Source organism: Bactrocera neohumeralis, chromosome 6 (assembly GCF_024586455.1).
Source record: "Bactrocera neohumeralis isolate Rockhampton chromosome 6, APGP_CSIRO_Bneo_wtdbg2-racon-allhic-juicebox.fasta_v2, whole genome shotgun sequence".
In the NCBI taxonomy this organism is placed as follows: domain Eukaryota; kingdom Metazoa; phylum Arthropoda; class Insecta; order Diptera; family Tephritidae; genus Bactrocera; species Bactrocera neohumeralis.
The window spans coordinates 50,134,295-50,159,029 of NC_065923.1; the positions used below are offsets into that span (position 1 = coordinate 50,134,295).

A 24,735-nucleotide genomic window follows, 5' to 3' on the forward strand; every position below is an offset into this window, starting at 1 on the left:
CGTTATCTCATTAATTGTTCTCCTTTTTTTTGACACCTAAACCCCCTTTGAGTAGACCAGGTCACATATAACGATTTTTAAATTTTGTGTTATTAAATTAAATAGTAAAATTTTAAATTTATAATGCCAAAATCAGAATTAAAAATTGATAAAATATAAATCGTTTGGAGGCCTAAGTTTGCCAAACAGTGCTCCGGAGTATTGGAAATGCTCTGCGTGAGCTCGAGTTCAAAACGGTTAAAAAAATATACTTGTACAAATGTTAATTAAATAATTTTTGAATGCATTATTTGCAACTCTGGTCGGGAATAAGTAAAGTGGAAGAGAAAATTGTGATTGACACTTGATATTTGGAAATGAAGCACCAAACCCAGAATTATCGCCTGTTTCTAGGCAGCGCAGTAAATTGTTACAGGAAGTACTTGTACTCGTATATGTAAGTATGTATGCACCTTTTGATAGTATACACTTAAAGTTTGTTGTGTCTCATTAAAGATAATGAATACTTTCGTTTAGTAATCAGGCTTGTTGTTTAATTGTATATTTATTATATTTTTTTTTTTCAAAACAAAAGTAAAGAGCATATTTTAAATATAAAACGGAATTATATATTTTGCTGCTGAGTTTTCCAATGCGTTTGAAACAAATCTATTAATCCGAAGTTTATTTTTATCGCAAAATCATCAAGCCAATAGCAGAATGTAACTTAAACTTTCACTGCCTGCTTAAAGAAACGTAGTCTTGATACTGCAAGTAGTTATAAAAGTGCGTTGCGGTACCTTCGAATATTTTCGAACTTGTGTTATTTTATTGTTGTATTACTGTTTCTTGTAGGTGTTCGTTCTATATATGTGCGTGCGGCATCTAACATTTATGAGTATGTATTTATGTATGTATGGGTATTATTTATTTATTTGTACACAACTACATATGTATGTGTATATGTATATAATAATGCATGTAAGTGTATGCATGTATGTATGTATGTAACTAAGATACATAGTAATCCTTTCAAAGGACTGAATTGAAAAAGCAAGGATGCTACAGTTTTATAGAGGAAAATTGTTAATTCTAAGAACTTTTTCCAAGTTCGAACGGAACTGACTTTTTAATACAATTATGGAGGTCTGAGAGGGTCCAATAAACAACTTTTTAAACTAGAACAATGGTAAAGAGTTTTTTAGACAACTGGTTTTCAATAAGGCGATACTTTTTTCGGGCTTGATCTTTGCGCTGCTGTAACTTGATTTAAATTCAATTTGGCTTCCAGTTCATAATGAACAGACTTATGTTACGAAACAACGTTTTCAAATGGTGCAAATTTGTTTCAAAAATAATGGTACGGTTCAGGAGTTCATTATTCGGTCGATATAATCGCCCAGTAGAGTCAATAATACGAGCACTCAGTGATCGGCTTCGAGCTTCTTTTATTCTTGTGCATAATACGCATTCTCGAAGGTACCATGCATTACACAACGAAAACGCTATTGCTCTTGTGGAGCAGATTATCAAAGAAGACCCGATTGAGTCCATTGGAGCTGTAGCTACTTTATGGAAGATTTTGTGGAAGGATCTGGCTTTGAGGGCTTAAAAAATCCAACTCGTGCTAGAATTGAAACCGAATGACCATCACGAGCAGCACATGTTCGGTGAATGAGCCCAAAACGAGATGACCACCGATTCCGATTTTCACAAGAAAATATTGTTCAGCGATGAAGCTCACTTTTAGTAGTTAGGTGAGTTAATAAACCAAATTGTCGCACTTGGAGTGATGACAATCCACAAGCCATTGTTGAGACGCCACTAGATTCTAAACAAGTCAATGTTAGTGTGCATTAAGAGCAGAGGCATTGTTGCCTCTCAATATTTCTTCAAAAATGAAGCCGGCCATAATGTTACAGTCAATTAGGAATGCCCCTATTATTGAATTTGGCAATGTTGAGGTGAACGACCTTTTCGCCAACGAAGCAATCAGTTTATTGAAGGACATTTTTGGTGAGCAATTTATCTCGCATCTTGGGTTTATGGCGTAGGCTCCAAGATTTTGCAATTTAACATATCTGGTTTATTTTTTGTGGCGTTATGTGTAGTCGCTTGTCTACGCAGATAAGCCCGAGACGATTGACGGCTTGGAAGAGAATATTCGGAGCGGTTTTTCTGATATACCGACCAAATTGCTGCAGAAATTGGTCGAAAATTGAGCTTCACTTGCCCGAAATAATTTTTAAAATATAATGGCAAGCCATTATTTTTATAATAAAGCTAAATGCTGGGCCGTAATATTAAATTATATGCGTTTTATCTTTTCTTGAAAACCACTTGTCTAAAAAGCACCCTTTTTAGACTTAAACATTCTGTAGTATGAAACTTTTGAAGTAGCTCAATAAGATAAGATAATAAGACAATTTGTTTGTAGCACAGAATACCCATACAATGGTAAAAAAAAGATTCCAAAAATATGGTAATGAAGATGGAATAGAAATACACATACGAACCGTTCGGTGCGAACAGCTAGTTAATTATTATTTGTGTATATAAGTATGGGTATCAACGCGTTTGTTGTGATTATATAAGTATGTTATTTAAGTTTTTGATAGCTAGAAGGGGCGGTTGAGGTGGTGTGTTGATATTCGGATATTCGGTATTCACAAACATCGATGAGTATATGGCGGTCTACACTACTACTAATGCTAACACGTCACGACTACGTTTGTTAATCGTTAAATTTGTATAAGGTATGTATGTATTTGTATTTCTGATTTTGTTTTTGTTTTTTGTTTTTTTTTTCGTTTTCATTTTATTTCAATACAATTTCTTTGCAACTACAATTCTTATTTTAATTATGTTTGTTAACGACATTTATGCACTCATACTATTTCTTGTATATGTTATGTAGTTTATGTATGTATGTAAATAAACATTACATTTAAATAGTAATATATTTCGATTAACCATTTTTCTACTGCACATCCGCATCCGTTTCTTAGCTTACCGTTTACTGTACTCTTACAAAATCAAACTTATTGCTTTGCTTTCACATATTTAACACACATTTAAGTTATGTCTCCTAATAATATCAATAAGTCGTTAGGAATTGCTTAGGCTTTCATTCATTTCGCATTGGTAACATTTTTGTTGCAGAAAGTTGATTGATACGTACCACAAATTTTAGTTAGTAAGGTTAATAGGTAGGTTCATCTATGAATACAATATTTAGTGTGAGAAAATTTTGTTTAGTTAGAAGTACTACATGTAAATAAATATAACAATAGTTCATCAATTCATCAATCATTCAATACATAACGAATTTTTCGTAGCAAGTACATTTTTCAAACCTTTTTTCAATTCTTAGATTACGTTTAGTACTACCTATTTGCTGCATTACTAATTGTAGTCATAACACTTTTCTCCACTTTTCAAGCAAGCTATTTTTTCGATTTTCTTTTGCTCGCTTAAGAATAAAATAATAAAATTTTGAATAATAAATTATAACCCGTTGACCATTTTCAGTTCGAAACTCTTTAAAGAATGCAAACTTCTATTCAATAATGCTAACATGAAAGTGGGCTGCCAGATTCACAAAGATATTTGAAGATTTTAAACTGTCAAAATTTGAGGGAGGATCTAACAAAAATAACAATTTATTTAAAATTATAAGTAAAATAGGTTTATTAAGTTGGGCTATTCATACAATAATCCAATTAAAGTTATTTAGCAAAATAGTTTAGGCATTTTTCACAAAAATCTTAAAATTTGAGGGAAACAATGGAGTATCTCTTATGTACTTGTTCCGCAATGGCTACGCTGTAAACATCTGGTATGATACAGTGGGAGAGAGACTGTTAAAATTCGCGTCAAGCGCAGGCCTTCTGAGGGATGACTACTACTCTTGGACCTAGCAACTAAACTCCATCTGGTATCGCAAAGGATCAAATTGGTCTATGCGTGGCTAATGGGCCTACTAGATTAACCTAACTTAACCTACATTACAGAAGCTAAGAAAAAAGCTTTCCAATTTGTTGTAATTTCATAACAAATACAAGGATGACATTATATGAAACTATTTTATTCGTTAAAGAGCTGTCAAAAGTCACTATTTTGAAAACATTGCCCAATGATGCTAAGACGAGAAAATTATAATTCCCCAATTTTAAAAATACTTTTCGATTTGTTCGACATTCGGTTCTCGGACGCTCTGGAACGTGCGTGTAACACTTCAAATGCGTTTTTCTCAAAGCTATGTTTTTGAACTGTAGCTCGAAAACCGCTTGGTACATTTCGATGAAATTTATTTTTGATGTTTATATGTACATATGTATGTATGTATGTGTATACTCATTTTTAATTTAAATTTTTTATTAACAAATAACTGTTGGTTCCTTCCGAAAAGCTGAAAAATTTGCCGGAGGCCGCCATTTTATTAATTTAAAAAGGCTTCGATCAGGCACCAGATTATCTAATAATAAAACAATTTTTTTTGTTTTTAGATGAATCGCCAAATATTAGTGATGGTCACCGCAAGAAGCTTGACTTGGAACTGGATCAACACAAACAGCCAGTACTTTCTGTCAAATCAAGTTGAAACCTTATTAAATGTTGCTATGTCGTCTCTTTTATAAAATAAATAATTTACTGGCAAACAAATACACATTTATATATAAAACTAGAAGACCCGCCCACGTTTTACTGTGATACATAGGTAGTACTACTAATACCATCTACTATATGATTTCTACTAGTTAGATTATAAGTATTAGTTAAGGAATAATCGCATTTTTGGTGAAGCAACAAAATACATCAAAAAGCATTTCGTGTGTTAAGAAAGAATTGGGTTTTGGGGTAAAAATACTATTGAATTTGGGCTGTGCAACAGTGAAATCAATCGAGTCCAATCGATTGTCAGCCTGGTGGACTGCATATTAAGAAACGGTGGGAAGACAAAAAAATCGGCTGGCAAGGTTATGGCATCAGTCTTGCAATGCTTCGAAAAGATTTCTGTATATCTCAAATTTTAATAGACCTTTTTATCAACACTTCAGTTATTCCGCTATTTTTTTATGCCAGATCTTTTGCAATTTTAAATTGCCTGTTATAGCTACCCATAGATGTATTGAATCACCCAATTTATTACTTAAGAACGAACAACTCTGTCCACGTTATAAGAACTTGTCTACAGATGTCGCCTTTTACTTTGGCATCGTTTTGTTTATTGCACGTTTATGCCAATTTAAGGTTTGAATATTGGATACTGCGATGGTAGCGCAATCTATCGGTCAAACATTCCAAAATTAGCAATTAATTACAAATAAAAAATTAATTTAAAAAAACATTTTCCAGTGGACCAAATTGTGAATCTAAACCATTCTCGAATCTCCTTGAACACACACAAAAAATTTCATCGAAATCGGTCCAGCCGTTTAGGAGCAGTTCAATTACAAACACACGGTCAGAAGATTTATATATACATAATATAAGATTGTCATTTTTACATGTCTATGACTACAGCAAAGCCTTTATACTTGGATACTGAAACACAAAAAATTGCTAGTGATTTCAATTTGTGTTTCAAATAATAACTTGTACTCTTTGTTGATAATGTTATCGGTAAGTAATAACTGGATCACATCAAAATCGAAATTAATCAATATGTTTTTAAATTTATTAGAACAGATATATAGTTTTCTATAAACTGCACTGAAACATATATATGTATATAATATAGTTTTTTGCATAAATATATATATTTTTTTAATTTTGTGCCGCATTACATTTGAGTAAATTACGAATCAATACTTTGTATATTCAACCGAAGTTCATGGTTTTCAGTGGCGGATTCGGAACCTTTTTCTGGAGGCGTTTTTCTTCTAACATATTATTAAATTTCTGAATATCTTCGAATATTGATGTTACTTCGTTAATTCTTCTGAACTTGAATCAAAATCTTCGAAGCGACTTTTGACATCCCCCCGTGGATCGGCCACTGATTGTTTTAGTATCACTTTGAGAGGTGGAGAGAAGTGTGACGACTTTACAAATTATACCTACTGCACGTCATATCTTGTAGTGTATGTATATATGTATTTTAGTATTCATACTCTATCGTAAATAGTATTTTTGTATGTGGTATAAAAAATATTTCAGCTCGATTCTGCGTCCATATGCTTACACCTAGTAGTTCTTACACATACGCTACATTTGTAAGATCTCACCTTTTGCACTCAAAAACTGCATCAAGCTGCAATAATTGAAATATCTAAATAAATTTGAAGTTAAGTAAAGGAACATAAAACTTTAAGCTTTTCAAGCTAAATTTTAGTAAGTATACAATATTTGTAAGTTGGGATAAAACTAATAAATTCAATCAACTCGCAGGTATATAAAGTATTCATATGGCATTTCGCTTTTCATCGTGAGCTACACTACACTTTAACTTACTTATATAGTTTTCCTAATAGGTTCTTTGTGTCGTAAGTTTCTCTTACGCATACTCTTCGGCAGTACGACTTCATAGTTCACATAAGTATTTCAAGTTTGATTCAATAGGACTAACAAGTAGTGTGTATGTACGTAGTGACATGTATATCATTAATATGTAACATATGGTACATATATACCCATGTATATAAGTAATTATATATATGAATGCTTATTTTTCAACAGTTTTGATTGTTTTGTGTTTTCTTCGCATATCCATTATGACGCTCTTAAAATATATTCTTTTATTTCCTTTTTCATTTTATTTGTCCAAATACTCGGTTTTTTGTATAAAAAATGATTACGATAGTTTTCTAACCTTACTTCATGTACACACAATACTACGTTTGCGTGAAAGTGTATTTTTATGACGGCAATATTTTAAGTATATATGTACTATGTATAATATATATTTTATAAATTTATGCACATACGTTTGCATTAACCATAATTTCTCATATTTATAAATAGTTTGCTCAAAATACTCACATTTATTTTCACTACTAAACACCTCACTACAATATCTACTGCTATTATGAGTTTCATACTAAGTATATTAGCTTTTATTTATTATTATTTGCAATAGGTATATGCGCGTTAGTATTGAATACTTTGGGTCGGATTTGGTGGCCACTTAGTCCAATTGGCCTCTCTGTCCAATTTTTTTTTTATTCTCAAATCAAATATGAATAGTCAGCGGACTTTTAAGACTAAGCATTTTTGAACTAAACAAAATGTCAACTGAAAGCGAGGTTTGACCCCAAATGAGATTTTCCTTTTCGCCATGTTTTATGCCAAAAAGCAACAATTGTCCGATAATCTTTCGAGTCATTTAAGAACAGATAACAATTTAATTTTTCGCTGCCGGTCACACCGATGTACAGTTCAAACTTCAAAGGAAAGCGGTAAGATGGATTGACCGTGCATGTTATTAGAAAAATTTTGCAAGGATACATATATAGTACATATCTTCACCCAAAATGGAAAATAACGTAACATGGCTTTTCAAAACTTTACAGCCGAAGGAAAAAGGATATAATAGAAGCCACTCATATGGAAACAAAATTTGAGTTTTGGTTATAAAATGGTTAGATCTTGGTTATCATGCACTCATATTGAAACAAAATTTGAGTTTTGGTTATAAAATGGTTAGATCTTGGTTATCATGCACTCATATTGAAATAAAATTTGAGTTTTGGTTATAAAATGATATTGGTTATTATATCGGACAGCGACTTCGGTTTTTTTTTGGAACGTTATTTTGCATTTTAGGTGACGATATGTATCATTACAAAAAACAAGTCTTTGGCGCAAATTTTCATTGACGGATCTACAAAAAAGTCTTGGCAAATTGTTGTAGTTTCATAACAAATACTGGGGCGGCATTTATTTATACTTTTTGATTATTATGAAAGCTGTCAAAAATCAGCATTTTATAACATTGTCAAATGCTGCCATTGTCGGAAAAATTAGATTGGCCATTTTAAAAACACCCTTAAAGAATTAGGCAATTTCGCTACTAGTATTAGTCGCTTGGTTCTCCGGTGGACCTACATATATGACGCATATACAACCCTAAATACAACATATGTCTATATATTATAAATACCTAATACTACATCAGTATACAGATAATTAACGCAAATTTTTCATTTTTTTAAATAGAAATTTATAAAATAATATATAAAATTATATAAATGTATAACTTTAATGTAAAGAAACAAAGCAACTCATAACAAAATATCACGATTTTATGAGAAATGTACAAATATTTTGCAAAGGACAACGAAACAACTTTAGTTGTATAAAATGCGATATTAACTGTGTCGTTCCTTGAAATTTTATTTCGCACTTGCTCTGCAAACTGACCGACTGGAGCTATAAAATGTCAAACCTACTATCAAAATGTTGTCACTAGAATTCCTATAAGGCTTTCTTCACAGAGATAATATGTGAACGTGCTCAGATTTTCTTAAAAACAGCCCTCATACTGGAGAGGTTAAAAAGTTCATACAATTTTGCTTGCAATTATAGATAACGGCAGTTTTTTCAGATGTGTGGATTTCAATGAAACTATATTATTTTTGCGGTTGGTTCTTTTTACAGCTGTTACTTGAACAACTTCGTTTGCTTTGTCATTCATAACGAATGAATAATGAGCGCACTATTTCGTCGGGGGCCTGTGGCGTAGCCTCCCAAATCGTACGATTTAACACCGCTGGACTATTTTTCGGCGACTTAGATAAGAATATTCGGTCCAAATTGCTGCAAGAACAGTTCGAAAATTTAGCGCCTCGGCTGGAATTTAATCGAACCCACCGAAACGGATATTTGCGCGAAATCATTTTGAAAACATAATGGCAAATTTTTAACTTTATAATAAAGCTAAATTTTTGGCCATAATATTAAATTATATGCATTTAATATTTTCTTGAAAACTACATGTCTAAAAAAATACCTTTTATATGCATTTTCTAGCTTACCGCTGTCATTCATCTGGACCGTTAAACTGGAATATGCTTGCTAAAAGATTTTATTTCTTATTGATTTTATTTTATGGCTAAACATAAATACCTAATACGGGTCTTATGCAGGAACGAGAAGCTTATATGTGCGTGGGGCGGTGTAATGCGGTGTTTTGATTGCATGCACCGCAGCGGTAGTACCACATCCGTATGTTGCGATCTTTATCAGGAACCTCATAGGCTTATCTTTAACTAAGTTTGGACGGGAGAATTAAGCCTAAATCGAGTAATTAAAATAAAGGTATTTGCTTAATCACAACTGGACTGAAAGCATTGTGTGTAAGCCTGTTGCTAAATATTCAGCCTTTTAATTTAAGGTATATCTTGTACCAAATTTATATACTTCATGAAAACAAAATAAATATATATGGCTATCAGACCAATTCCATTAATAACAAGATACACTAAACTTGACATTGAGCACAAAATTTAGACATATTTTGACAGCAATTAAATTACATTTATGAAAAATTAATTAATTAAAAATGTAAATATTCAAAATAATTAATTTAAAAAAAAAATATTTGAATTTGTAATTATTTTAGTTTTAATTTAAAATATGATTTTATTTTGCGCCCACTGTCGATCTAGGAAGGTCAGCTTATTAATTCACTGGCGATACACTCGTACAAAATAGTTGTCGGCTTAATGTAAGATAGGTAATTGCTAGTTAGATCTAATTTTGAGTATTTTTCACACACTGTAACATTAGTAATGTAAAGTATTTGGTTATTTAGATTTATATTTGCACCATCTTAAAATACTACATGCAAAGTAACGATTTTACACACTAAATACGAGTACTGTATAAATGTATAATATCGAGTCACAAACAAGTATTCGATAACTAATTATTGCTTTCCATTTAAATCTCACCGATTTTTAATGCTTATGGTTTTAGCGTATTGTATGATTATCGCTATTTTATTTATGTATGTATGTATATATATTATGTAGGTATGTATGTATGTATGTAGTTATGAGTGTACTTAACTAATAACGCCGTAATACGCTTATGGTTTCCGTAAGTCTACAATTCGACAATAAACTTTTGTAAAAATAATCAATAACTTACTACACACTAGGGTAACAAAATTAGAAATTCATGCAGCTACATAATTCATCTGAGGATTGGGTAGAGTGGAGGACACGTAATGACGTCAGCGTCGCGGGGCTGGACAGATGAAAGTATTGGAATGCGAACGCTTAAAATGCGCTTCTAGTTAGGGACCATCGGTTGTGCCACTGTAGAATAAGCAAAGCGCTCGCATACCAGAAAGTTGTCACAAAACTTCTACTATAGTCTTCGGCTTTGCTTAATCCTTGCGTTTCGGTGGCTGCTGAACTGCGGCTACTTCGTGCCGCTCCTTCAATGATATTATTGTTGTCCATTTCATGAAGTACCGGCAGCTCAAGATCCGTTTGCCCCACACTGTCGGCGACAAATGAGCGTTGCTTTGGTTTACAGTATTGATGTTGCTTAAAGGTTTTTGTTATGTTTATGCTGTATCCTTCGAGGTACTCTGAGCCCTGCAACAACACAAACAAAGAAAAAACAAAATTCAGTGCAGGAAGGCAGCGCAAGATTTGCAATAAAAAAGCAAGCAGAAATAGGATTCCATAATGGAGGGAAATGTAGTAAATTTCAACATTAATTAAAATACTTTTGTTTTTGATACAAAGGAGTGAGTGGCGAATGCTGCTCGTTTTTTTAGATTATGGAAGCAAGTATTTTCATTGGTTACAGTAACCACTGTTCTATTTGCAAAACTCGAATAAATCTGTCTAAAAAATGTTGTCAGTAACTTTGTGTCTAGATTACATTGAGCAAAGGAAGCGGGTGTCGTACTCATATACAAATTATGTGTAATGAGGAAGAAGGACATTTGATTTGGCGTTTCTATACGAAGGTTGCCTCTTATATTTCGGGGTTAGAGAACAAAAACAAATTAATCTTCGAAAAACGCTTTATTGCTTTTCAAAATATTCCCCAGTAAGATCGTTCTGAACGCATCAACCCCTACTTTGGGTGTCGAAAAACGTACACCTCGTAGTTTATTTTTACGCACGGGAACAAAAAGAAACCATTTGGGGCCAAGTTAGGACTATACGATGTATGACTCAATAATTCGATGTTTTGAGTGCTTAAAAAAGCAGTTGTTTCAATCGATGTGTGAGAGCTGGCATTGTCATGGTGAAGGGACCAGCCTTTCCTTACCGTTCACACTACAGTCGGGTCTAAGTAACCGGAACGGACCTGGATTTTGATCTGGTCAAGGACTGTCAACTCGACACCATTCCTCGATATTATTTCAGGAATATTTTATGCCGCAACACAACAACCGTTTTTCAGCAATTGACAAATTGATCCCACACAATTATCAATCCAAAGTAAAAAAAAAATTTTATAGTTATATGTTCATTGAATGTATGCTGGTCCATTAATGCCTATAGTTGTCTTAACCTCACGATAAGACTGTCTTGTAATATCAGTTTGAGCCCTGCATCAGTAGTTTCCGGTACAAAATCTGATTTTGGACGATCTTCACCCAATTCGTTTTAGAGTGATCTACGGCTTCGATCGACAAACATTGGTATTCGATGCAGCTCCATCGTAAAACGTCGAAAGCTGTAAAAAGTAATCACGCTAAAATATTTGGGATTTAATTCCATTTTTGGCCGAAATGAATATTTTAATTTACTGTAGACAACACAAATAGTGCTCGAGTGCCAAAACGTTCTGAGTATGTATTATATAACATCAAAAATGTCATGCTTTACGATTAACTTGTGAATTGCAAGATTGCGACACAAGCGTTGCCAAATCCCGAAATATAAAAGGCAACCTACGTGTGCCTAGGTACTCTATACTAGGTTAGGTTACACCGGCCAACTGTCACGTCATATGTAGACCTACAGATCCTTTCTAAAGTCAGATGGAAGTTCAGTTTAGAATGTCAACGCTTCTATGTGAAGTTGAATTAAGACTTGAAACCAAACTCTAATAATATATTTCAACCAGTCCCTTGATCTGCGAAACTCCATTTAAGCCGAGTTCTAGAAAAGACCGGACAGAAACAGAGATGGTTTACCAGCGTCTCTTTCATGCCTACGTGCCTGCATTTTCTAATGTGCCATGGTTAATAACGTCCATACGGCTTTCATGTGATGCCAATAAGTTGTGACCGGTGCCTGGGCCATGCCTGTTTTCCTTCCTTTCCCTTACACATTCGTATAAGTCGGGGTGTTTTGTGGGGCGGGGTCGGAAAATTGGTCGCATTTAATTGTGGGGTGCCCGATGTACTCGGACATTAGGGATCTGGTTGGTATGGGGATTAGCTGGACTGATGGACGATTAGATGTTAGTGGTGTGATCTCCACTAGTCGGAATACCGAGCAGTTAGGGTCGTTTGCGCGTGAATTATTTAAGCGGCGAAGGCGGTTAGCTGGAATTAGGGTTTAGTTTTTGTTTGATTGGTGCGTGTATGTGATGTATGTATGGGGTCCAACCCCTGGCCACCAGTCCAGAGCCGTATGGAAGCTCAACTGGTAGTAGTTTCGGCTACGAGGTCTGACCGGAGACTTAATTCTGGTACCACGGGGAGCAGGAGCCCTTGGAGGTAACTCCAACCTGCTCATGCGGACTGGCCTCTCGGGGAGTATCGTGGTGGTTGTGGTTGAAACCCAAATGCGGGAAGAACTGACTTTGTCAGTTGAATGTGGAATTGCACTGCAACCGGGTGCCGGACCCAAAAATCTGAGGGACTAGTTCGTTTGTATATAGACAGACGGACGGACAGACGGACAGACAAACGGACATGGCTAAATCGACATATTCATAAAGATTGGCTTTTTGAAATCACTGTGTTTTATCGCCTAATAGAGATAATCAAACAGAAATTTTTAAAGTTTGAAAAGTGAACTTTCTGAATATGTGATGGTTAATTTTGAGACGCGAAAATTAGTTGTTTAAATTTTAGTTTGAATGAAAAAACGAAAATTCCTACATATGTTAAATGTATGGGAACCTAAAAAAAATATATAAGCTACAGCGCCTATCTTTAGGGAGGATTTCTTGTTTGTCAATCACTAACATTTAAAAGGGTAAGAGTTGAAAAAAAAATTAAAAAAAATTGTTTGAAGCACCCTAGTGTATATAGCTACATTTATTGGATTTTAAGAATATTCTATTTGGTTCCGAGTACGATAGTGTGCAAAAATGCTATATATGATAAGTACTTACTGGAATGACATGATTTTTTGCGCCCCAACAAAGTGGCTTAAAAGATCCACTTCTAGTTGCCTCTTGAAACTCATCGAACTGATTTTGCCAGTCGTAAGATATTAATCGTGCCTCCAGCGTCATGCCAGCCAATTCCGGGGGTGAAGAAATCAGCACAGGATTGGAATCACTGAAATATCAATCAACATTATAAAATATTATCTTACAATCCATAACTTATAATAACTGGGAAAGGTTGGCTTAGAAAATTGTGTAAATCTTAATTGCAAACTTTTGGAATGGAATATGCAATGCCAAGAAAGAAAAGTCCATTTTATGAATGATGCGAGCAAAATGTTTTGAATTTTCAAGAATCATCAAACAAAAAGTTCTTTCGTTCGAAAACAAAAAGTTTTCGTTCGTTCGTTCTAAGTTCGTTTGTAACCGAATACTTATACTCTTGTAATTGCTAAGTTCAGATGTAACCAAATATTTTATACATTCGCAAATTCGAGGTGGAATGATGAACTGACAAATTAATTTTTCAATTCAATATCTATTTTTCTAATCACATCTTAACTGGTATCATATGTATATAGGTTGTCAAAAAAGTCTTGCGGTATTTGCGCTAGTTGGCGCTGAAAGCGCGTAGTTCTAGTTTTTGTTCGTCGCATCGGGTCATGCTATACGTTTTTGGAAAGCTCATTTCACGCGCTAACACGTGTTTGATTGATTGTCATTTCTTTTAAGTCGTTCGTGAGTTATAGCGTCGCAAACATGGAGCAAAATAAAGAGAAAATACGGCATATTTTACAGTACTACTACGATAAAGGCAAAAATGCATCTCAAGCCGCCAATAAAATTTGTGCAGTTTATGGACCCGATTTCCATTTCCACCGCACAAGGATGGTTTCAACGTTTTCGTTCTGGTGTAGAGGTGGTCGAAGATGCGCCACGCTCCGGAGGGCCTGTCGTCGAAAATTGCGATAAAATCGATGAATTGGTCGAAAGAGACCGGCATAGTAGCAGCCGTAGCATCGATCAAGAGCTGGGCATGAGTCATCAAAAATTCATTTCAATTTCAATAAAAAAAATTCAATAAAAATACCGCAATACTTTTTTGACAAACCATTATTAGTACATATGTCACCTGTCAACTTATCGAAAGTCAAACAATTTTATATTTATACTTGTATATATGTAAAAACCAATTAATCAACTACGTTCAAAATGGCAACAAGTTAAAAGGTATGGAAAGGACTACTGTGTTTTAAAATTTTTTAAAAAGTTTGTGTGACCGCGTCCCTCAAATATATAAGCTACTAGAGATAAAAAAGACCAAACTTGCTGCGTCCAAGTCTTTTTAAAATTATTCCATACAGAGCCAAAACTACTAAAAGTGTGAGAACTCAATGAATAAATACGTTCGGTGTATTAAATTTCATAGCCAAGGTAAGCCGGAAGGGATTCGTAAGAGTGTGTGCTAAAATTGGACAGTTGGTGTGGGACCGTACACTAATATGGGTGAAATCTTATATCTCTGGAACTACTAGACTGATTTAAAAATGTATCTCCATCATGTAATAACATTGAATCCAATCTGATTCTTTTATTTTATTACTAAATAAAATCGATCAATAATATTCTTAGTTCCCATATACATATGTACCTATTATAAAAAATATCAAACATCCGGTTGGCTTTAATAAAATGATTGATGTTTACTCGGAAATATAGATAACTCTTTCATATAAATTAATTAAACTCATCTTTTCCTACTAACAAGGCGCTTGTTAAAATGACTTTTTTGCGAAATTTATTTCTTAAATATGGATTGACTAATTTTATTTTTCTTTTGTACATTATTGAACATACTTTTGACAAGTAATTTTAGGGTAATTTTTTTTCGCCACTTTTTTAGTTTATAAATTTTAGACGCGTTTTTCTCAAAACTAATTTTTCAAAGTCCGTGTTCACTGTCATTTCGAAACTTCTTGATCTATTCAATTCAAACTTTGTACACTAATTTGACATATAAAATACCTTCCCTATCGTTTAGTATTTTTTTATACCCTGAACGGGGTATATTAAGTTTGTCACGAAGTTTGTAACACCCAGAAGGAATCGTCGGAGACCCTATAAAGTATATATATAAATGATCAATATGTCGAGCTGTGTCGATTTAGCCATGTCCGTCTGTCTGTCTGTATATATACGAACTAGTCCCTCAGTTTTTAAGATATCGTTTTGAAATTTTGCAAACGGCATTTTCTCTTCAAGAAGCTGCTCATTTGTCGGAACGGCCGATATCGGACCACTATAACATATAGCTGCCATACAAACTGAACGATCGGAATCAACTGCTTGTATGGAAAACTTTCACATTTGACAAGATATATTCACGAAATGGTATATATTATTTTCTAAAGCAACAATGTAATCTCCGAAGAAATTGATCAGATCCGTTAACTATAGCATATAGCTTCCATACAAACTGAACACATAGTTACTTACAGAAATGCACTTGTGAAGGGTATTTAGCTTCGGTGCAACCGAAGTTAACGTTTTTTCTTGTTTTATATTAAGTGTGTTTTCCACCCACAAAATGGCGAAATTTTTTAGTGAAAAATAGCAATTTTCACTTTAAATGGCCGCCAAAAATTTTTAATTGAACGAAAAATAAATTATCAGAGAACTTGGTTTGTTATTTTCGGATAATTTCCAGCCGAGTTTTGGTGAACACCGCAAAGTGTTTTTTCTCAAGATGTTCTGGGAAAAGCTCTGTTGCCGACTTAGCTTTCAATATTTCTGCATGAAAAAATTGCCTTAGATTATCAAAAGCATGCTTAATATACAAAAGGTCCGAATAAAATTCTTCTTCTTCTTTACTGGCGTAGACACCGCTTATACAATTATAGCCGAGTTAACAACAGCGCGCCAGTCGTTTCTTCTTTTCGCTACGTTACACCAATTGGATATTCCAAGCGAAGCCAGGTCTTTCTCCACCTGGTCCGAATAAAATTACTCAATGTATATTTAAGAAATAAATTCGCAAGAAAAGAATTTTTTTCCTTCCCCCCTCTTAAATAAAATTTTGCCAACACCTGAGCCCCTGAGCCCCTGGCTTGATATTTTGGAAATTGCGTTGCAAGATTGCACGATGACACAAAATGCAAAATTCCTATACCGAAATATGCAAAGCCAAGAGAGCACCCATTGCAGAATATAGTGATATATGAACGGCAGATTCGGTCAATTTATTGAGAATGACTATTATGCATGACTATTGTGAATTGGCGCAGCCATAGTATTCTTCAGATCTGATTTTTTTGTTCCCAATCGAAGGAGCAAGATTACAAAAAAATACACTTTTAGAGCTTTGATTGAAGATTGGAAATTGGTAGAAAGACACTATATCTGGGTGCGTTAATTTTCATGGGGACTAAATAAGTATTCATGAATAAATTAAGATTTTCTAAAGAAATAAAAGTTTCGTCATAATTTTGGAACAAACCTCGTAACCACATAAAAACCAAAGTTTGCACGTAATCTTCGCAAACTTTAAAAATCCGAAACATGTATATTGGATTTAACTGACCTCAACTACCGGAAACTTTTAAATTTGGAAAAGCGTGGGGTTGTGTTTCCGAGCAATTAGAAAACAAAAAGACTTAAGATAAATTCTGTTTTTGTCACTTCACTTTAGTTTACCGTATTATTTTGCACTTTTTAAAAGTAAAGGAAACCCACCTAAATATTGCTACTCATTGTCTAGTTACCGAAAGTAATCGATTATCCATCCCATATAATTGACATATTCGAAAAAGATTTAGAGACCACAAAAGCTGAAAGACATATGTATGTTCATAACTGTATATTTCAAAGCATATTGCAACAATGCATGATTAAATATTAGGAAAATTTGTTTAAAATTCAAGAACATAATCAAGCAAAACTAAATTGCGCGAGCGTAGCCCAGCTTTTCATGTCATTTTATGTGTAGCCAAATCTTTACTCTTTATTTGTGAGTGCAGCTATATCCGATTTTAACCTTGTCATTTTCGTTCTGCTTTATGTGAGCCAACTGTCAACGGCAGCCAATTTTCCACCGGTAGATATCTACACATGTAGCCAAAAGCGAAAGCCCGACCGAGCAGTTCTTGCATCGCCCACACAATTAGGATAATTAATTTTGTATAAGTCGATGGGTGCGGTAAGATCCCCGTTTCATTACAAACTTCTCTACCATTTGTCGCCCTCAAGTTTCCATCATCCATCGTGAGTCTGCGAAAGCGTGAGTATGAACAGAGTGCGGCCGTCGCTAAAATCCTTCAAAAGCCGCATACAAATCTCTTTTAATTAATTTATGATTCCCTTCTCACAATTTGTGCCGCAACCGTGAAGCGGAAACAACAAAAATAAATAATAGTAAACAAAGTGTTTGTCCGTATGCGAGTATGCTGTGAAATTGGGAAGTACTGGCAATAGTCACTGCTGTCGAATGGAAGGTGGTAGCTGTGATGCTTTTGATTTTTAGGAGAGTGTGCCATTGACCACCCAACACTCAAAGCAGGACACCCTTTACGCGCTCTGCCCTTTTTGGGCGGCTTCCGGCTGAGTCCGCGCGGTTTGCTGCGGTACGAAGCAGTAAAATATTGCAGCCGCAGATTGATCCCAATGCGCTTTATCAAATGCATACCAAATCTATAGTATGTGTGCGACTCCACGCTAACAAAAATGAACGCAAACAAATGGGCGAACGATAAATAAAAATGTATTTGAGTGTGTGTATGTATGTTAAATACATATTATTTAATATACTACACATATGTGTATATAGATGAGCTAACGTGACGTGGAGTAGAGCTAGCGAGCTAGCAATTTTGCATGGCGTCCAGAGCAATCCACCCGTTTCGTGGTGGCAAAGTTGATTGGTGAATGCAATAATTGGAATAATTTTACGAACGACAGCTTGTTTAATCATTGTTTTGACCCGCAAGCGACACTCAACATGCCATTGGAAATCTCACAGTAATGAAGCGCATCCTTCCTTTGAGCATTTGCATTCGTTTGAAGAGCAACTCCTGTAATGCACTTCGAAAATAAATTTATTTTTGCCTTATCATTGACGGCACTGGCGCCGATTATGTGTAACGGTTCTACAGCAGACAACTGCTTTCATCGATGCTACACTTTTATAGATAGAAATACATACTATGTGTGTATGTATGTGAATTAAATTTTGGCAACGACCTGTATAAGTTCAACACTGATATCTGTGAAGAAATTTCATTCCCTTACCTACGCAAATCTACCACTTTTAAGAGTAGTAATTAATATACAGGTCGGCATTTGCCAAAATAGAACATACTACATACTATGAGCAAAAAATAGTAAGGTTTTGTTAAAAATTTTAAAATTTTTAGTTTATTCTTCAAAATCTATGTCGTCCCACTCAAAGTAATCCCTCTGGCCCCACTTGTGTTAACGTTTTTTCCAATCCGCGAAACAGTTATTAAAGTCAATTTCCGCAATAGCCTTCAATGCGCATAGGGATTCACGTTTAATGTCTTCAATTGACTTAAGTAGCGGTCGTTTGAGTTTGTTGAATGACCAGGAGTCACGAGGAGCCAAATGAGGCGAATACGGTGATTGCGTCGCGATATTACTTCAAAATGTGGCGAAAAACTCACGAAGAATCATTGTAGTATGCGACGGTGCAAAAACCAAGAGTTTTCGGCCCATAATTCCGGTATCTTTTTAGGAATAGCTTTGCGCAAACACTCATAACACGCATAACACTCAAATAGTATTACTTGTTGACAGTTTGGCCGGTCTGACGGAATTCGGTGTGCACCGCACCTCGATAATCGAAGAAAACTGTCAACATAATCTTGATTTTTGGACTCCTTTGAGCTCACCTTTGCCACGACATTCGGCCGATTGATTGTCTGTTTTCGGGTCGAAAACATAAATCCAAGACTCATCGCTTGTAATAATACGTTTAATGACATCCTGGTAGTCGGAAAGCATTGTTTCACAGACGTTAACGCAATGCTGTTTTTCGAAAAAAAAATTAATGATTTCGGCACCAATCGTGCTTTCGTTTTTCTTAGGCCCAAATGGTCTTTCAAAATGGTGTTCAATGGTCCTTCTGATGTTCCAACGATGTCAAAAAGATCTCTGTATTTCAATTGTCGATTCTGAAGCACCAATTCCTTTATTTTATTGACTTGTTCATCATCAGTTGATGTTGAGGGCCGTCCTGGACGTGGTTCGTCGTCAATGCGTTCTCTTTGAATAATTTGTACCAATCAAAAACACTTGCTAGTGACAAATAATTATTAAGGGCCTTTTCCAACAGTCTGAACGTGTCGGCAATATAAATTTGATTCCGCACACAAAATTTAATGGAACTTCTTTCTGGAATAATTTCGTAAAAATCGCCGAATGCACTTTATGTACTTCAGAAAGGCACGCGTTTACTAAACACTAATGATTATTTTGATAAGAGGTTTGCCACAGATGGCACTATCAACCTAAAAAAAAATATTTCGAAGAACGGGATTAGTTAGTTATGCGCCTTAACCTCATTGCACAGTATTGATGGATAATTTTGAAATTTGATTATTTTGACCAAAGATCTTTTACTTATTCGTTTTGATATACAGTTTAGTTTGACATGTTCTCAATGCTCATTCGAAGATTTTGGGGCTCAATCGAGCTAGCACAGAGTTCTCTTCATAAAAACTCACAAATTTTTTATTGAATTGAGATTTGGAATAAGTGCTGGCCATTTCAAATGCCTAATAGTTGATTTTAAAACCACTGTAGCACTGCACTAGTTAGGCGGGAGTTTCGGATCTCGATCAAGCTAAAATATAGAGTAGGGTCTATAGGGTAAACAAATTCAGGTAAATATGTTTGCAAAATATTAACATAATCATCATTTTGCAGTTTCCGTGTATTTTACGTCTGGGATCGCCATGTTTCATGTTTATTTAACCTGTTGTTGTTGGATCTTTTCGCTGGACCAAGCCAATGTTATGACCTACTATTAGGAAGCTAACGATTGATCTTTGTATCATTAATCATATAACCCGCTTCCGGTCCTTAACTGACAAATTTTCACATGTTAGAACTGGAAAACTGACCTCGAGCTGCAAAGCTTTTCTTGGACAGCACTGGTTCCTTTTACTAAATAGATGTGAGTGGCCCAATTTTTTTCAAAGTTCTTCGGGCTGTCTGTGCTGGCTGGCTGATTATTGCCTTAAGGAGTTAATTTAGAGTTTTTAGTATATACATATGTTAGGGTCAAAAAAGGAGAACAATTAATGGATTGTTTATTTTTTAATCTGTTTCCCAAAAACTATTTTCGCAGTTATATTTTCGTTCAGGCAGATTACATATGTGGGGTAAAGTCGGATGTTTACAAATCGTAAATATGAGTTATATGAGGCTTAAGGCAAGTTTTTGTCCGATTTTATCAATTTTAGACACAAGGTAACCAAACTAAACTATATATTATTAGAAAACAAGCCCTCTTAATTTCATTAAAATAACTAGCACATTGACCGATTTTTACCGTATAAAGTCAACTGGAAGTTCGAAAATCTTTATAAAAGATGACACATTTCCACATTCCTTCGTTTTTAAGGAAAAAACTAAGAAAATTAAAATTTTAGGGGAAATATTTATTACCATTCGAAAGAACATTCTTGGATATTTATTTTCTGAAGACTATTTCTTTCAAATGTTGGCCTCGGCTACGTCTCAGATGGTCCATCCGTTGAGTCCAATTTTCGATGACTTGTTCGAGCATTTCGACTGGTAACTGGCGAATGACAAGCGTTACCTTCTGCTATAAGGCCTGAATCGAAGCGGGATTGTCCGCACAGACTTTAGACTATACAAATTCCCCCATGAAAAGTTTAACGGTGTGATATCACACGATCTTGGTGGCCAATCGACCGGCCCAAAACGTGAAATTATATGCTCACCAAAGTGTTCCCTCAATAAATCCATTGATTGATGCGATGTGTGAGAAGTGGCGCCGTCTTGTTGAAACCAAATGATGCCGAGGTCACGAACTTCAATTTCAGGCATCAAATAGTCAGTTAGCATGGGGCGATAACGATCACCATTGTCGGCTGCGTTTTCAGCGGCGTCATTTTTGAAGAAATATGGACCGATGAATCCACCGGCCCTCAAACCACGCAAAACCGTTGTTTTTTCTGAATGAAATGACAGCTCTTGAACTTTTTCAGGTTGCTCTACGTCCCAAATGCGACAATTTCGCTTCTTTACATACCCATTGAACCAAAAATATGCCTCATCGCTGAACAAAATTTTGCTCGAAAACGTCGGAACTTCTTGGAACTTTTCAAGAGCCCATAGAGCGAAGCGAAGTCGCTTGGAAAGTTTGAGCGGCTTCAGCTCTTACACAAACTGTATTTTGTATGCTTTCAACTTAAGATCTCGACGTAAAATGCGTCAAGTAGTTCAATACGTCAATCCGAGATTCTGCGAATTATTATCCAATAATGAATGCTGGGTTTCAAGATCGGTGATGGTGTTGCGATTAATATGCTCAGTAGGCCGATTATGTTGACCATAAGTTGAGTGAAACGCACGTTCTGAACAGAATGTGAATTTTTGTAATTAAGTTGAACGATTTGTAAATGTTGTTAAGGCGTACATCTTTCCGTGGTAAAATGTCAAACAATACTGAAAAAACATAACATGACAGCTTGACACAACTCACGCGTGATCTGTCAAAACATCTGAAAGAAGTACGTCTAAGGGGTCACCCGCTATATTATAATTCAAAACATACCTTAACATAAGAGTGACTCTTTTAATAAAATTTTGATGTATATCTGAGATATCTATATTAAATTGAATGTAGTATGTTGGGGGATGGTATTTGTTGACTGATTTAACCCATTTTCACCACCAATTAGTGTGAACAAGATTTAATGTACGTTCACTTATTTTTGCTAAGATATGGAAAAATACGATAAATAAGTAGGCTAAGGGAAGTGTTGATCCGGAGATCAGCCTTATACTATATACTGAGATCCTCGTATTCGGAGTGAAGTTATAGTTTCGGTATCGAGGTTGAATGATCTCTTCACAATATGTAGAAGTTCTCCGATATGATCTTCAATAATAAATGAGAGTGAGAGAATGAGATTTAAAATTGTGTTCTATGGGAATCGTTAGAACACGGTTTCAAAATTGTCGGATTATAGCTTGTAATCCGATTTCGCCATTTCAAACCGTAATCTAGCGATGCCATGATAATGTTGTACTTGTATACCAATTTTGGTTGAAATTGGTCGAGCAGTTTTAAGATATAGAATTTCATGTAAGAGTGGCCAAAGCTACGCCACTGTCCAATTTTTACAGTTATAAGGGGCGTGCGTATGATTTTTGTTCGATACTACTTACTATATTTTGTTTAATAAATCACATTATTCTGATAATTTTGTTATATTTAGGTATATCGATATCGATTTTTTTAGTTACATTAAATTCAACATGTCTTAAAATTTCTGTAAAAGACTGAAACTGAGGAATTTCTACTAAAGTACGCTACCATAAAATTTACTCAAATATTTTTTCCCTTTCTAGTTTCTTATGGACGAAAAGTTTTTCGGTAAATTTAAATAAATTGGCAACTTACGTGGCGAGTTCCTCAATGCCTAGGGAGTGGAGCACCGTCGGTAAACTTGGTAAGGAGTGGCATGTAGTAAGTTCCTTTTGGCGCGGGTAATATAGTGTCAGTACCGTACAACTCTCCTCTTTCATAGTCAGGCCACCTGCAACGGTACGTAATAACAATAATGTAACGATGGCTATAAATTCAAAAAAGAGCCTATGTGAAAATGCTTGATATAAAAGTATTCTACCAGGATCTAAAGTAGATTTTTTTCGTAGATAGACGATAAAACAAAAGGTACACATATGTTAGTTAGTTACACAAGAGTCACGAGATCTTGTATATAAATTGAATATTCTGCTCATACCATTTGTATGTGTGGTATAAAAGGATGAAACGGAAAACACGTCAATGAAAGCGGTGCTTTCGAAGCGCTTGAACAAAGCAATATGGAAAGGGTTGCGTGCCTATGGAAGTGTTGTAGGCAGTTTATTGCTGTGTGCAGCCATAGGTAACTTTCTCAAAGCGATTAGTTTGAAAGCGCAATATGGAGCGCCTTTCTTTACCGGCATTTTGCAATTTTACTCTTGTTGTTTGGCTTAACTATTCACAGAGCCGATACATACACACCTGTAATACGATTCTTCTGTAATGGCTACTTACCAAGGGTAATTGCTTTTCGTGTGGAGCTGTCGTAAATACACTCAGCAATAAGTCGATCACCAGGCAGAGACCGCACGGGAGCAGGCAGATGGCGAAAGTCTTGATACGTTGGGTCGATGTTGGTGTCCATTACGATTGGAAAAAGTTCTTCAGTCTGACGAATCTGCAATTATTATACTTCCCATTAGTCTAATCCAGAGGAAATAACTTGCTGATAAATTATGGCTTAATTATTTTCAAAGTATAAAAATTAAAGTTTATATTTATTACCACATATTAACAGCTGGAAAACGATAAGCGTACTCGTGTACAATACAATTTTCAATATAAAAAAGAGGCTTGTTACTCCTAGATTTGAATTGGGAATACGACTATGGGTCAGAATTTTAAATATCTCAGTAAAATTAAGCCAGAATATACGAGTATTGCGATTATTAAAATGGATTTCTCTATCGAAATTTGTCGGTTTAACTATACCTTTTCAGATTATATTACAGTCAACATTTCAGTTATTTAGCAGCATATCTCAATAAAATTAAGGTTTAGGAGTAATAAGAATTTTTCAAAAACTATTTTTTTAATATTTTTAGTATTATATAATATCTTAGAAATACGTTCTGAAAAAAATTGTGTAAACCTGAGGAATACTTTTCGAGTTATTCGCGAGTTAGCAAATTGTACTCGGGTGGCTTGGAATGTTTGAGAACAGATAGCTAGCAGCTTCTTCAAGCGACAAGTTCTTGCTGCTCTTAGAGGATTTGTCCGGAAATTAATAGGACTGATTTTCTTCCGCCGCGCCTATACTTCGGAGCGTACCGATTGGATTCGTTAGAGGACGATCCTAGCTAACGATCGAGCGGCTGGTCATTCAATGCAAAGTTTTACGTGGAAGTCCTCATGAGAATCAAACGAAGGGTTACGGAGGCTGCTATATACATTTCTGGCCTAGGCAACACTAAGTGTTGCCAGGTGCAATCTGACATTTCCATTGGAAAGTTTGACATTTTTATACCCTGAACAGGGTATATTAAGTTTGTCACGAAGTTTGTAACACCCAGAAGGAATCGTCGGAGACCCTATAAAGTATATATAAATGATCAGTATGTCGAGCTGAGTCGATTTAGCCATGTCCGTCTGTCTGTCCGTCTGTCTGTATATATACGAACTAGTCTCTCAGTTTTTAAGAT

General features: G+C 35.0%; 1 protein-coding gene and 1 long non-coding RNA gene across 8 annotated transcripts in view; one reads left to right on the plus strand and one right to left on the minus strand.

Moving 5' to 3' along the window:
* Window positions 1–122: 122 nt before the first annotated feature.
* Window positions 123–23,594, plus strand: LOC126763471 (uncharacterized). Of its 2 annotated transcripts, none has more exons than XR_007667620.1 (4): window positions 123–436; window positions 22,858–23,053; window positions 23,164–23,396; window positions 23,499–23,594. It is a non-coding gene; the product is annotated as an uncharacterized LOC126763471 (long non-coding RNA). The 2 variants fall into 2 exon arrangements; XR_007667621.1 differs by having other exon boundaries at window positions 23,168–23,396.
* The window catches only part of LOC126763448 (MOXD1 homolog 2), a 137,919-nt gene continuing 113,833 nt past the window's right edge, over window positions 650–24,735 (minus strand). For all 6 annotated transcript variants that reach the window (XM_050480968.1, XM_050480966.1, XM_050480964.1 and 3 more), the window contains 4 exons: window positions 23,549–23,711; window positions 22,910–23,045; window positions 13,243–13,411; window positions 650–10,529 (listed from right to left, as the gene is read on the minus strand). In XM_050480968.1, coding sequence (XP_050336925.1) covers window positions 10,206–10,529; window positions 13,243–13,411; window positions 22,910–23,045; window positions 23,549–23,711 — 792 coding nt within the window. In that variant the 3' untranslated portion in view covers window positions 650–10,205. The remainder of the gene's footprint in view (window positions 10,530–13,242; window positions 13,412–22,909; window positions 23,046–23,548; window positions 23,712–24,735) is intronic.